Consider the following 13,910-nt stretch of genomic DNA (forward strand, 5'->3'; position numbering starts at 1 on the left):
CTTTGCTTCACGTTCATTCACAAATACTGAGCAGAGGTACTACAGCCAGACGGAAAAAGAGGCCTTAGCTGTCACGTGGGCCGTGCAGTGGTTCGACAAATTCCTTCAAGGCCTCCAAATCGTCGTCAAAACAGACCAACTGCTGACAACTCTTTTGGGTGACATGGAAGTGGATCTGCTGCCAAACCGAATACAGCACCTGTGATTTAAACTTGCGCACTACCAGTTTAAGGTACTGTTCATTCCGGGCAAACTGCTAGCAACTGCCAACACATTGTTGTCAAGAGCTCCATTTCAGTCATCAGATACTGCAAATGCTTTAGTTGAAAACTACGTGCGCGTGGTCATGGAAGCCATCGTGGAAAGCACACCGGTGGACTCGGCGATGATAAGCAGGCATCAAGCCTTAGATGGCACGTGTTGCGTGTTGATCAACTATGGTTGGTTGTCTAAGAAGACTACCGGTAACTTTGACACCGTATTGGAAGCATAGTGGCAAACTTTTGCTTCCCGATTTGATTTTGTGGAAAGGTGGCCGGCTGGTTGTTCCTACAATTTTGCAAGCGGAAGTCTTGAGTTTCATCCACGAGGATCATCTTGGAGAGGCTTGGTCTAAGGCAAAGGCCCGCAAGTCTGTGTGGTGGCCTGGTATGATTCAAAGGATCAAAGTGGTTGAACACTGAACAGTGTGCAACGACGAGACGACAGGATAGCAACGACTGCACCTGAGCTCCCGTAGCAACAAGCCGGGGCTGACATCTTTAAGGAATGTGAACCTTCAAGGAGTGTGACGAAGCTGCTAAGCGCTGGCAGACCACGGACTACAACAGTTATCACTGTGCTCGACCCCTGCCCGTTCTGCAACCAGGTCAGGATGTCTGGACGACAGATGCCACGTGTACTGCTCGGGTGCTGAGCCGAGGTCACTGTCTGAGGTGCTATGTGGTAGAGACGCCAAACGGTGTGATACAGCGGAACTGTTGTTGGCTTGTGCCACTCCCTGTTCGTGGCACGACTCCTGCTTCAAGGTCGTCGTCACCCGCACCAGAGATGGTAGCAAGAAATGAAACTGCAGGAGAATTCCTGAGCGCTGTACTGCATTGTGTGGTTTCTCCGAGTCGTGCGGTTCCTCCAGTGTGAGACCTCAAGAAATTTTCCAAAAAAGTGCACCTTCCCCTACAGATGCATACAGTCCGAAGCCAATGCATACCGTGACTATGTGGTCCTCGGTACACCCGGCGGTACGAAAGACGCACAATTACACCTAAAGGTTTGAACCAGTACTCGGTCTCCATCTTTGGCGGGGGGGGGGGGGGGGGTTAGTGTAAAGGGTGTTTGCGTAGAGGGCATTTCTAACCACACTGATATCACTAACTTATCTACATTATCTATCTACGGTGTTCATATGTTGGCTGCCTATAAAAGATGTGCAATAAAGTGACATGGGCGTTCACCTGCCTGAAGACATGGCTTTATGCTCACTACAGTCTGTGTGCACCATAGAGTTTCGTACTATAAAAACTAGAGGGGTATCTGGCACTAGTATCTAGGCGGGGCTCCTTGAATGGCGCTTCAACCACCATGGGAATGATGGTAAGTACAGGCTTTGGACCTGCTCCGGATGGATTTCGCTTGAGATTTTCAACGCTTGTTTAGCGAGCTTTAAAAAAACAATATGAAGTTATTTTAAATTAAAATTTACTTCATTCTTCCATATGTAAAATTTATTGTAAATAATGAGATATTTTTTAACAACACTGGAAAACAAACACGTGTGTTTTTGCCTCGAAGGCATGCATCATCGATTTATAAAAATAAATATACTGCATCGAGTGAGGAAAAACTAAACTCATCTGCTCTGACACCAGGCACATCTGCGCCAATGCACCCCTCATTCCGCTGTAAAGCTGAGTCAGTGGAGTGTGATGGTGCGTCTACTTCGCTTCGACATCGTTTTGGAGCAGAGTTGCCCACATTTTGGCAAAACATGCTTATCAGAGAAGTGTGAATTTGCTGCACAGGCATGGGATGCAACATCTGTGTGGAGCGGTGCGTGGACGACGCTTTGCTAAAACTGTCAAATACAACCTGTAAAGTCGCAATGTCAATGCAAACCAAGAGACCTCGTGGTCTTAAGCCATATTCAACAACAAAGGCGCCGCTTGAGTACTTAGTGCGCCACCCTGCTACCCACGCCAGAGAATACCGTACACATTGTGGCAGGATACAGCTGCTATGTGAGGAAGGAAACTAAATCTGTAGAAAGTGACCCGTAGAAAGTTCGCTAGCCGACGCCATCCAATCCAAAGCCTGTACTTCCAGTCGTTCCCATGGTGGTTGAACGATTGCAGTGCCAGATTCCCCTCTAGGTTTGATAGTATGAAAAGCTATGGTGTACACCGACCTACAAGAATTATTTTATGACTGGCACATGCAAACAGAAATGGAAAAAGGACTTGCCTCTTTGCCTTCTGGAATGGCGCATGGGTTGGCTACATAGAAATGTAAATGCAATTAAATATACAAGCATGCGCAGCGGAAAAACAAATGAAGCAACTTTCCAAACTTACCGAGACATGATCAACACCTGCAACAGCAACATGTGTATGGAAGCAGAGATACAGATGCAAAGACACTGTTAAACCCCCCGGGTCTTATCGCAATTAAATTCCACATATATAATACACAGCACTATGGAAGTACAGCAGACTCTCATTAAAAGGAACCTGAAGGGACCAGGAAAACATTTTCCATTTAACGAGAGTTCCATTTACTGAGAGATGAACAAAGGTGCAGAATACAAGTACGAAACCAATCTTGTCAGAAGCACTTGTTCCATTTGGGCAGCAGTTCAGTTTAAGAGATTTCCGTTTACTGAGAGTCTACTGTAGTGGCGAAGCTTCAAAAGACCTACAACATTTCTTCCCAATTTTAAATGAACAAAAGACATTTTGTAGCAAATGATGTCACAATCAACAGTGTTGATTTTAGCAGTGCAATGCCCGGCAGGAGTGCCACAAACTAAAAAATGATGCCATGCTCCTTTCTTGACTTTTGTGGTGCCTCCACTGCTCACTGCAATGTCAACTGGGTGTTCCTGGTGACGTCAACCCAGGTAAATGCTGTCGATTGGCTGATTTACAAAGTTCCTGTTCATCTGCCAGTGATGATCCGTGCATTCGCACACCTACTCATCATTGTGTGCGGCACTGTTGGATGTTTTGGTTTGCCATTTGCACTGCCGCATCTCTGGTTCTTCAAGAAGAATCACCATCTAATGCATTTGTGCTTTGCGGTCATGGAGGAAAAAGTATTTAGGAGGCGAAACTCCCGTTAGAACGGGTGTCGGCGGGCGTCCAGATAACGTCACAAAAAATACAAAAATAACAGGCGCCGACGAAGGCACTTCAATTGGCAGCGCCTTGCGGCGCGAAGCCGCAACCGCCAAAAAAAGAAAATCGTTACTCTCCGGGAATGGCCGGGTGAGCACGCCTGCACACATTCTCTTTACCAGCGTTTGTGAGCAGACGACAGCGGCGTTGGCTTCAGTGGGCACGCAATTTTTTTTGGATTGCCTTCTCAGCAACCTTTCATTTTATGCAGCCGCCGTGGCTGTAATGACGCTGCTGCGTACAGTATATATGCTCTTCTTTAGCATTTGCTAGCCTAAGATGGGATGCAGGTATTTTGTTTGAAACCTGCAAAAGCGAGCACAAGTCTTGCAGGGAAAAGGTTGAGCAAGAAATGAACGTCGCCGAACGCGCTTCGCGTCCGTGCTCCGTGTCTGCGGTGGAGCGGGAGCAATGTGCGTAGCCGGTTGCCTCGGAAACCGAAACGGCGGCATTTCCCTTGTGTGCTGCAAGCACCGCCAGGATGAAGTGGCTCTTCGGCAATGTGACGGAGCATGAATGCACTCCGCGTCCATGCTCCGTGTCTGCGGTGGAGCGGGAGCAACGCGCGTGGCCGGTTGCCTCGGAAACCGAAACGGCGGCATTTCCCTTGTGTGCTGCAAGCACCGCCAGGATGAAGTGGCTCTTCGGCAATGTGACGGAGCATGAACGCACTCCGCGTCCATGCTCCGTGTCTGCGGTGGAGCGGGAGCAACGTGCGTAGCCGGTTGCCTCGGAAACCGAAACGGCGGCATTTCCCTTGTGTGCTGCAAGCACCGCCAGGATGAAGTGGCTCTTCGGCAATGTGACGGAGCATGAACGCACTCCGCGTCCATGCTCCGTGTCTGCGGTGGAGCGGGAGAAACGTGCGTAGCCGGTTGCCTCGGAAACCGAAACGGCGGCATTTCCCTTGTGTGCTGCAAGCACCGCCAGGATGAAGTGGCTCTTCGGCAATGTGACGGAGCATGAACGCACTCCGCGTCCATGCTCCGTGTCTGCGGTGGAGCGGGAGCAACGCGCGTGGCCGGTTGCCTCGGAAACCGAAACGGCGGCATTTCCCTTGCATGCCGCTAGACGCCGCCAGCATGAAGTGGCTCTCCTGCAATGTGATGTTATCTGGTCGCCTCAAGTAGCGGAGTTGCACCTCCTAAATGTTTCTTACTCCGTGTTTGTGGTACGATTAGGCCGAGGCACACAGCACAGCAACACGCTACACATTGGTCGCCATTAGTGGGTCAACAGTGCTTTTTTTTTGTAAATGGTAATAGTTTTCTGCCATACAGAGGATGCCTGGAACCCGTTTAGTGGCACAGCAGCATAGAACAGTGGTCGATATGGCTCTGATCCCGTATGCCCGTAAGCCTCATCACCGCTGATTGCCTTGTCCCAATACTATTGCCAGGTCTCTTCCTGCACGATTCCCAGCAATGCTGGCTGCAACCGATGGGTGCAAAACGCAAGTACACCCGTGTACTACGCTCAGACCACTTATAACATAACCGCTTACAGTGCAGTACCGGTTATAATGCGGATTTTTATGACTCCCGTTTACCCGCGCATAGAACTCCATGTATACGCATACCGCTTATTGTGCAGTCCCCTGAGATGAAAGACCGGTTATAATGCGGCTGCCGGAACGGTCTCAGAGGTGCGAGGGAGCGAGCGTGCTTCTCAGCGGAGAGGCACCGGCGGGGCAGAGAGCGGCGACAGCGTTACGAAGGAGGAGGGGATGCGGAACGAACGAACAAGGAGCGGGGGAAGAAAAAGAAGCGATGGCGGTGGGAGGTAGCAGCCCGGTGCGGGTCGGGTGCGGGTTGTGAGGTTGGGAAGCGGTTGCGGTGGCCGACGGAGAAGCCTTTGCCCCCTTGACATGCGCGCTTTGCCCCGCGGTCGCTTGACATGCGCGCTCCGCTACCTACGGGCGCCGGCGTCCGCATCAAGAGCGCAAATAGTTTCTTCGTCGTAGAGCGCAGATATCGCACGTGCAACCTCTATTCCCTCGCAAGTAACAATGCTTTGAGACGCAATTGAGCTTTCGCCTTTGCCACCAACAGGCGGACTTGCAAGCTTGAGAGACTTTTTCAGGTAGTTGCCGCGGCTGTTCTCCCGACCGCGAACTGAAACTGCGTTTCACCGTGATGCCCTCGGTTTAGCTCGCGAGTGCGATCTCTTCTACGCCCGATCTCCGTGTTGCCTAGGGCAACCTTCTTGCGGCGGCATGCCAAGTTGCAACGCGCACGCTAGGCCTAACGAGCGCTAGCTGCCATGTCGGCGGCCGCGGACTACAGAAGTTGCGGTTTGGTGCCGAGTCAATGAAACATTTTGCAGTTGTTGCATTTACATCTTTAACGAAAACGCGGGCGTGCGTGTGAAACACTCGAGTGGTGGTTTGTGGTCGCCACCGTTTTCGACATGGCGCACGCGCAGTGTGCTACCGCGGTGACTTCCCGTGACGGCGCATTTTTTCCGCGTTTGTTATGTCGGCACCGCAGGTCCGCGGACGCTAACCGTTCAACATTTTCAAATGTAAGCAGATGCAAACTTACATCCCAGTTGCATGCCTCGATAGTCAGAATCGCGCGCCTACCCGCTGGTCATGTTTTGCACACGTGCAACCTTTCAAAAATGTTGTTTTGGATATAGTGCGGTACCGCTTATAGTGCGGATATTCGCGACTCCGACGACTTACGTTATAAGTGGTCTATGCAGTATCATGTAGACTTAAATGTAAAGCCCAGGTGGTTGAAAAATAGTCCGGTGTATCCCACTACCGCATGCCTCATGATCATCATGCAAAGTTAAACAGCACAAAAGACGAACACATAAACATGCCCCCACACAGGACCGGTGCTGAACTGGTCTTGTGTGTGGGTGTTCCTTATGCCTTCTGGCTTTTGCGCTGTTCAACTTTGCAAGACCTCGCACCAACTTGCCCAGATCAAAGACAACAATCATGTCATGGTTCTTGCACGCATCATCCCAGCAGTTGTAAAGGTCTTTTAAGGCTTTTTTTTAGTTGTTAAGGTTAAGCAGCTGCAGCACAAAGAACGACCAATGCTCAGAAGCAATGTTTGGTGCTTTACCATCATTTTGGAATAATTTCACACAAAGAAAATATGATAATGTTTGTAGCAGCACTGGCTCCCACACCAGCACGACTCGGCCAACTCATTGTGCACCTTTTTTAGTTAAGACCTGCAGATGAACTAGATTTGTATCGGAACTCTCAACAATTTTACGTGCTTGACAGCAAACAAAATATACAACTTATGCATTACTTTAATATAGTGGGCATTATTTTGCCTGGAGTGGAAGCTGTAGGCATTGTTTATGCTGTCGGAAGCAGTGATGTACTCGAGCAGTCCTATCAGGCAACTAGCTTGCGCATCAGGCCGTCGATTGTGCGGCAGGCGGGGTGCTGGAAGAACTCTTGACTTTTGTGCAACAGCTGTGCTAGAGGCTAGTTCCCACTGAAAGCAGGATTGGAAGGGCAAGCGGGATGTCAAAGGCAGCAAAAACCTCCTCGGTGAGTGGGCATGAGAGGCGAAAAGCAGGGGTGACAAGCTCAACAGCTCCTGGACTGATTTTTTTCACCCCGCTGGAGCTTCCCACTTTTCTGCAGCCAGTCAGAGCTTGACAAGAAAAGCGGTCAAAATGGCGTTCACTGAGACAGCTGGATTTTGCGCTTCATCTTTCATTGATACGACACACTACAGCAGATCTCTGGAGTGCAGGAAGGAGACTATCTTCCTATAGTAGAAATAATAACTGTTGAGGTTTTACGCCACAAAATACGTGATATGACTGTGAGGGACACCGTAGTGGAGAGCTCTGGCAGTTTAGGCCACCTTGGGTTCTTTAAGAACACAGGCCCTGAGCGTTTTGCCTCCATTGACATGCGGCTGCCAAAGCCGGGATTCAACTATGCGACCTTTTTGGGTCAGTAGTCAAGCATCCTAACCACCGAATTACCATGGTGAGTATTTTCTATTCTCTCTGCTGGTATGTGTGCAGTAACATGATATAGTTGGGCCCCTTTATAAGAGACACTGGTGTAAGAGGCAGTTGGGTTTAAAGGGGTAATGACACCTTTTTTCGAATGCGATTTTACTCTGCCATACAAATCCCCTGTATGCAGAGACGGCTCTGAGCAAGTGTGAAGCTCAGCAGATGCTGATAAGATATTTTAATTTGATATTAAAGTCAATTCTTCCATGGCGCACCTACTGACATCGACACTAGCTTGACGTCAGGCTACAGTACGAATTCTGGTGACTTCACGCAGCAGTCTGGCTAGTTGTGATGACGTTAACTACCAAAACTTCCAAGATGGCCGCTTGTGCGTCATCAAAACTTCCAAAATGGCCGCTTGTGCGTCACCTGGTTCTATAAACGTTGACCAACGGAGCCACGGTGTGGAGCGGCCGTGGAAACGTCACTATATATTGTGCGAGCACGTGACGAGAAGCTCATACCGTGTTGTGACGTCAGGGTACAGTAGGAACCGAAACTAGCTTTTAAAAACATACTGTACAGTGGAACTTCGATTATACGTCCCCCGGTCCTGCGACGACCCGCGTTTTACGACGAATTGGCTTGGTCCCGGCAAAACCCCCATAGAAATAATGTATTAAAAACCTCAATTGTACGACGCAATTTTACGCCGGCCCCGCCTCGTATGACGCTTCGCTGGACTGTCCGAGAAAAAAAAAGACCTACGATGACGCGGGCTGGCACGCAAACACACTGCGGCCGGGCGAAAAAAGTCGGGAAACCGAGGAACCGAGTTCGTATCCGTGCTGCCACCACAGGGCTTCTTCAATTTTTCGACACGCAGTCGGCCATAGCTAGCCAGAGCCAACGTTGGCCGGAGCCAGCCAAAGCGCATTCGTTTTGTAGCATTGCACTGCGCACTTCCGTTGTCGCCTTTTTTTTTTTTCTCTCTCTTCTTTTGGGTGGTTTTGTGGTGACCGTTGTGAGCAGATAACATGGCAGATAATTTCGAGCTCGCTTTCTAGTATGCGATAACTTTCACTAGATTTCGTGTCGTTATACCGGACGTGTTGAACGGCGATTGTTGAGCCAATGTTTGCGACAGCCGCGGGAACCGGAACTCGCCGCTGTCTAGCTACCAGAGGGCTGGGGCGTTTTAGCCACTCGCGATTGGTCGAAGCTTGCAAATCGAATAGGCCTACTGCCGTGCTGCCATTCAGCCATTCCTTCACGTGTTTGCCTCATCGGTTGGTTGTGCTGCGCCGCAGCTGCTGTGTCCACGTGCAAAATTTTCTGTGTTCGGACATTGGTGTGCGAGGAAGCTTTCGAATTCTTGGTTGCGAGTGCTGCGTCTCGCAATGTCGCGGAACCGAAAACCGCTGACGCTCGGAGAAAAGCTTCGCATAATCGAGGAGGCAGAGAAGCGGAACGGAGTAAAAAGGACAGCATTGCCCGCGACCTGAACATTCCCGAGTCGTCGCTGAAAACGATCCTCGCGAAGAAGGACAGCATCCTACTAAATGCGGCAAAGTTCGGCCTGAACAGGAATGCCGCGAAAGATGGCAAATATGCTGCCATGGAGAAGGCCCTCGTTGAGTGGTTGCGTCAGGCCCGCAGTTCAGGAATCGCCGTGGATGGCGCAATTTTGAAGGAGAAGGCTGAGACAGTTGCATTGCGCTGTGGCATTGACGACTTTAAAGCCTCCAATGGCTGGCTGGATCGCTTTAAAAAACGCAGTGGAGTTGTGTACAGCCGCTGCTGTGGAGAGAGCGCGTCAGTCACCTCCGACACTGTAGAAAAGTGGACTGCATTGCTGCCGGAATTGATACGGGAATACAAGCCGTCCGACGTGTTCAACGCGGACGAAACTGGATTATTTTATAATATGCAGCCAGAACAGACATTGGCATTCAAAGGAGAGAGCTGTCACGGGGGTAAGCGAAGCAAAGAGCGTCTTACCGTATTGCTTTGCGCTAATGAAGACGGCTCTGAAAAGCTTCCTGCCCTCGTTATCGGCAAGTTTGAGAAGCCGCGATGCTTCAAGAATTTGAAAAGGCTGCCGTGCCAGTACACGTTCAACCGGAAAGCCTGGATGACGGCTGCTATGTTTTCTACATACCTGCAGCAGCTGGACTCCAAAATGGGGGCTAAGAACAGAAAGATTCTTTTTCTGCTTGACAATGCGCCATGCCATCCATCAGATATGTCGCATTTGAGAAATGTGAAAGTTGTATTTCTGCCCCTCAATTGCACTAGCCAGCTGCAGCCACTTGACGCTGGCGTCATCAAGTGCATGAAACAGAAATATCGGAAGTTTCTGGTGCAGCGTCGGCTGGCGGGCATGGAACACAAGCAGTTGGATAAGAAGCTTCCTGTGCTTGATGCAATGCACTACATTGCTAGTGCATGGGACGCAGTCACGCCAGAAACTATCGCCAACTCCTTCAGGCACTGCGGCTTTAATAGAAGTGGTGCTTGTTCTACCAGTGAAGCTGCACTGCCTGTTGACGATGAACCAGAGTTCGGCAGCCTGGAGCTGCCTGGATCTTTCGCGGACTATGTTGGTGCCGACGACGACGTTGCAGTGTGCAGTGAAGCGTCGCTGGATGACATTATCGAAACTGTGCGTCCCGACACTGCGGGAACTTCCGACGAGGAAGAGATGGACGACGCTGCAGAGGCTAGCGTGTCCGTTCCGACTTACGCGGACGTGTTGTGCTACGTCGACCACATTCGGCGGTTTGCTTGCGCACGCGATGAGATCGGCGACTTGCTGCCAGATGTTGCAGCTATCGAAAGAAAGCTGATGCGTCGTGGCTGGGCAAACTCTCAGAAGAAAATCACAGATTTTTTTAAAAGGTGAGAAATAAAGGTTCGTTCGCACCTCCGATAAAATGCGTGGTTGTCATTTTTTCAATTAATTTAATCTACGTTCCTCGGAGCAGCGTAGATTTGTGCCGCGGACTTTCTTAGGCATGATACGGACATACGAGCGCTATGGGACGGGGACATAGACAAGAGGTACACAGGACAGGCGTCTGTCCTGTGTACCTGTCTGTCCTGTGTATCTGTCCTGTGTCCTGTGTATCTGTCCTGTGTACCTCTTGTCTATGTCCCCGTCCCATAGCGCTCGTATGTCCGTATCATGTATGAACCAACTTGCCCAAACACAAGTCTTGCTAAGCCAAATTTCTTAGGCATTATGTGCCCGCTGTTGTGGGGCAAAAATGACCGTCACTGCCTATATTCTCGGTTTTTCGATTATACGACGCCCGGATTATACGACGATTTTGCGCGGTCCCCTGAAAGTCGTATAATCGAAGTTCCACTGTAATTACTTTTTCAGGATGTACTCGCGCGTAGCACTACCTTTTCTAGGCTCTTGAGGGCTTGACCTTTCATTTGACGCAAAAAAAAAAAGCAACTGAAAACATTCGTGTCAGTACCCCTTTAAGAGACACCAGTGTGCCTTCATCAAAATAGGGGTTGTAACTTGTAAGCAAATAAGGATGTGTTACCCTGCTTATAAGAGACACCTCATATAAGGGACAAGACCTATTCCTCAGTGCGTGTCTCTTATAAAGGGGTTCAAAAGTATTGGCGAGCTTTGAGGTGGTTCCGCCATGCAATGTATATTCCTAGAAGCTTAATTTCTGCTCTTTCAGTTTTGATTAGTCTGGGGTTTTACTGGCAGCTGTGGGATGTGTTCCATTATGGGCATCGACGCAGAGAATTAGGCGAACTCAATTTTCATCAAGCTACCCTGATGTATCTGTTGCAGTGGAACACTGAATGCCTGTACTATTAGCGAGCTTCATATTCTGCAATATATGTGACAAGTTTTTTACCTATGCCTGATAACGTAAGCAGTCAAGAACAATCAGTAACCAAAATTAGTCAGAAATAAGTACTGAAAAAGTACAGTATTGCTTCGGTCAAGTCAAAAGATGAAAGGCCGGTGAACGATCTAATGTAGACATTCCATTTCGCAAGGTTGTTATTACATCAACAACAGCAGTTATAAGGCTTCAATAAAAGGAAAGAAAGAACATGAAAACTGCCCACCTTTTTGCTTGGACAAGGCATTCGACTTGGTTGAACATTGTGGCTCCACGGCTAGTGTGTTTTCCTTGCTTGCCAGACGCCTGCACCTTGAGCCACCAAGTTTGGTGTCCTGGCTGGCTGACCTGAAAAGAATTTGGAAAGAGGACAAAGATTGACTTGTTGCCCACACAGCATCGTTTGTTTCATAGCCGCAACAGTTAACATAATAATGCACTTTGTGAAGTTATAAACAATGACACCTTCGATATTACCCTGGCAAGCACCATGATTATTGAAATAATTTACGTTGATAAGCTTTTCTAAAAGTAACTTTTGTTTTCAGAGGATGCATTGTGACGTCACAATAGAATGGCATGCGGTGTAGCTCTTTTGCATTCTCTTAATTGCCGGAGGAGAGGGAGCATGTCATGTTGATTTCGGGTGCCATGCCACCTTCTGTTTCTCCTCTTTCGTACATCTCAATGCACTGACAGTGGCAGCATCATGTGCTCCACATCAGATAAGAACCTAAGTAACATGCCACAGTCAGTGATGTAGGCACGTATGCACGTGACCTTTCACTCTCCCTCAAAGTGCAGATGCTGCGAAGAGAACAAGTGGCCCTCAGTTTTCAATTTTCGACTGTTCTTGCACTATGCAGGCATTTCACGATTTGCAGATGTGGTCCTTACTGAGGAATCCCCACTCCTTGCTTGTTTCCAATGCTCAAACCTGGTGATGGGCGCTTCAATGGTATAAGCAATGACCCGAGGTTTAACTAAATGTTTACTCATTCTGAAATGTCGGCCCAAAGTGGGTATATTTCAAGAAAGTATGAGTGGTAGTCTTGCTTTTTAGTGTCCCATTGTCAGGGTGATTTGCCTGTTCTATGGACAAGTTCCCAGACTGCTATTCCACAAGTACAATTTACAATTCTAAAAAAATTTGTATGGTTTTCTTCTGCCAAAAGCTCGTTATGATAATACGGCACTCTAATGGGACTCTGGATTAGTATGACCATCTGGGATTCGTTAACCTGAACCCAAACAAACACACAAGCATTCCAGCATACCACCCCTCATGGGAATGCAGCCACTACAGCTGGGGTCCAACCTGCGACCTCAGCAGCGAGTATGCATCATTCTAGCCTACATATAACATTAGGCTGCAACTGTTCAAGTCAGCACAAGCTACACACAATAAATACTCGACAAATAGCATGTAAATTTCCATCAGTGTCTTGCTTAAAAGTATATAACCACAAGATGGCACTTTTCACTGTTGCCTAGCGTTCTTTTTAGGATATGCTGCGACACATTTTTCTACTCTCTTCTGAACTGCAAAATTGAACGTTTGAGTGCTGGTACAGCGAGGTGAGGGTAGAAAAGAGGATTTTGTTTATGCTTGCTCTTACCTTTTGTTCACAGGCTAGTTTCTCGCAGCTTCTACATTGAAACTGCCCTGTTGTGACTGCACACAATAGCCCATAACAGTTTTCCAGATTTACTCATGCGTTCCATAACATGCACATGTGTTGTATGCCCTCAGCACACTCCTAAACATGCAAGCATCGCAAGTTCTTTTGAATTCACGTCTCTACTGAAGTCTCTACACAGTAAACTTAACAGGCATCTGCACGGAGCCATGTGCTACAAACAGGCCAAGTACGTGAAATAGAACTCAGTATGAGCCACTGTTGTGCAATACTACAATGATACTATTTCACTGTACATTGGAACCGCAGTTAACAAGAAATACAAGCATACTTACCCAACAGTTGCCAACACTGGCAAGAACACCCTTCTTAGCTGATGCCTTCTCTTTCTTTTCATTCCTGCATGAAACAAATGGCTTTATATGGCAGCATCCAACCAGAAATACGCAAAGCCCCCATCAAGGACAATGCTATTGCAGTATCATTATCAAATACAGCTTCACTAAGCCATATTGAGGGGAACCTGGCAGTAGCCAGGTTCCCCTCAAGCTGCTTTTTTGCCTGGTCATCCTCGCAACCTTGTTGTTGTCAATAAACTTAATTCAAATTCAAATATTGCATGGTACGTCTCCAAAAAGCCCACAGTACATGTAATCCTTTAATATTTTTTTGTTGGAGCCACTGAACTTTGCAATGCACCGAGCAGCGAGTCTTCAAGCATTTTTCTATTAAAAAGCTACGCTAGCATGCCCAGCTGTCAACACAACACCATGCTCAGTGTGAACGCTTTTCAGTTGTGTTTGGCAAGGTGTGCAGTGGAACATGCAATGTTGCTCTTGCATTATATTTATCATTTACCACCAATGTCTCCTAATCTCAGTAACTTTAAATCTAAGTGGGCTTTTGTTTGAATGGAAAGCTTACAAGAGAAGAGGCTTAAGTAATGCTTTGTTTTCGAATGCAGTCAAGTAGTCTTGCCAGCTTTTACTTCTATGGGAAGTTAGAGGTACTTATGGAATTTATAGGTGGCATGGTGACCTACATTCATA

General features: G+C 48.2%; 2 protein-coding genes across 8 annotated transcripts in view; one reads left to right on the forward strand and one right to left on the reverse strand.

Annotated features, from left to right (window-relative positions):
• Window positions 1-13,910, forward strand: part of LOC119386962 (L-sorbose 1-dehydrogenase) — a 531,651-nt gene that overhangs the window by 169,025 nt on the left and 348,716 nt on the right. The window lies entirely within an intron of this gene.
• LOC119386966 (uncharacterized) overlaps window positions 1-13,910 on the reverse strand; it is a 44,259-nt gene that overhangs the window by 7,535 nt on the left and 22,814 nt on the right. For both annotated transcript variants that reach the window (XM_049413326.1, XM_049413327.1), the window contains exons 6-8: window positions 13,193-13,260; window positions 11,448-11,564; window positions 2,461-2,492 (exon numbers count right to left, since the gene is read on the reverse strand). In XM_049413326.1, coding sequence (XP_049269283.1) covers window positions 2,461-2,492; window positions 11,448-11,564; window positions 13,193-13,260 — 217 coding nt within the window. The remainder of the gene's footprint in view (window positions 1-2,460; window positions 2,493-11,447; window positions 11,565-13,192; window positions 13,261-13,910) is intronic.

This window comes from Rhipicephalus sanguineus, chromosome 3 (genome assembly GCF_013339695.2).
Source record: "Rhipicephalus sanguineus isolate Rsan-2018 chromosome 3, BIME_Rsan_1.4, whole genome shotgun sequence".
In the NCBI taxonomy this organism is placed as follows: domain Eukaryota; kingdom Metazoa; phylum Arthropoda; class Arachnida; order Ixodida; family Ixodidae; genus Rhipicephalus; species Rhipicephalus sanguineus.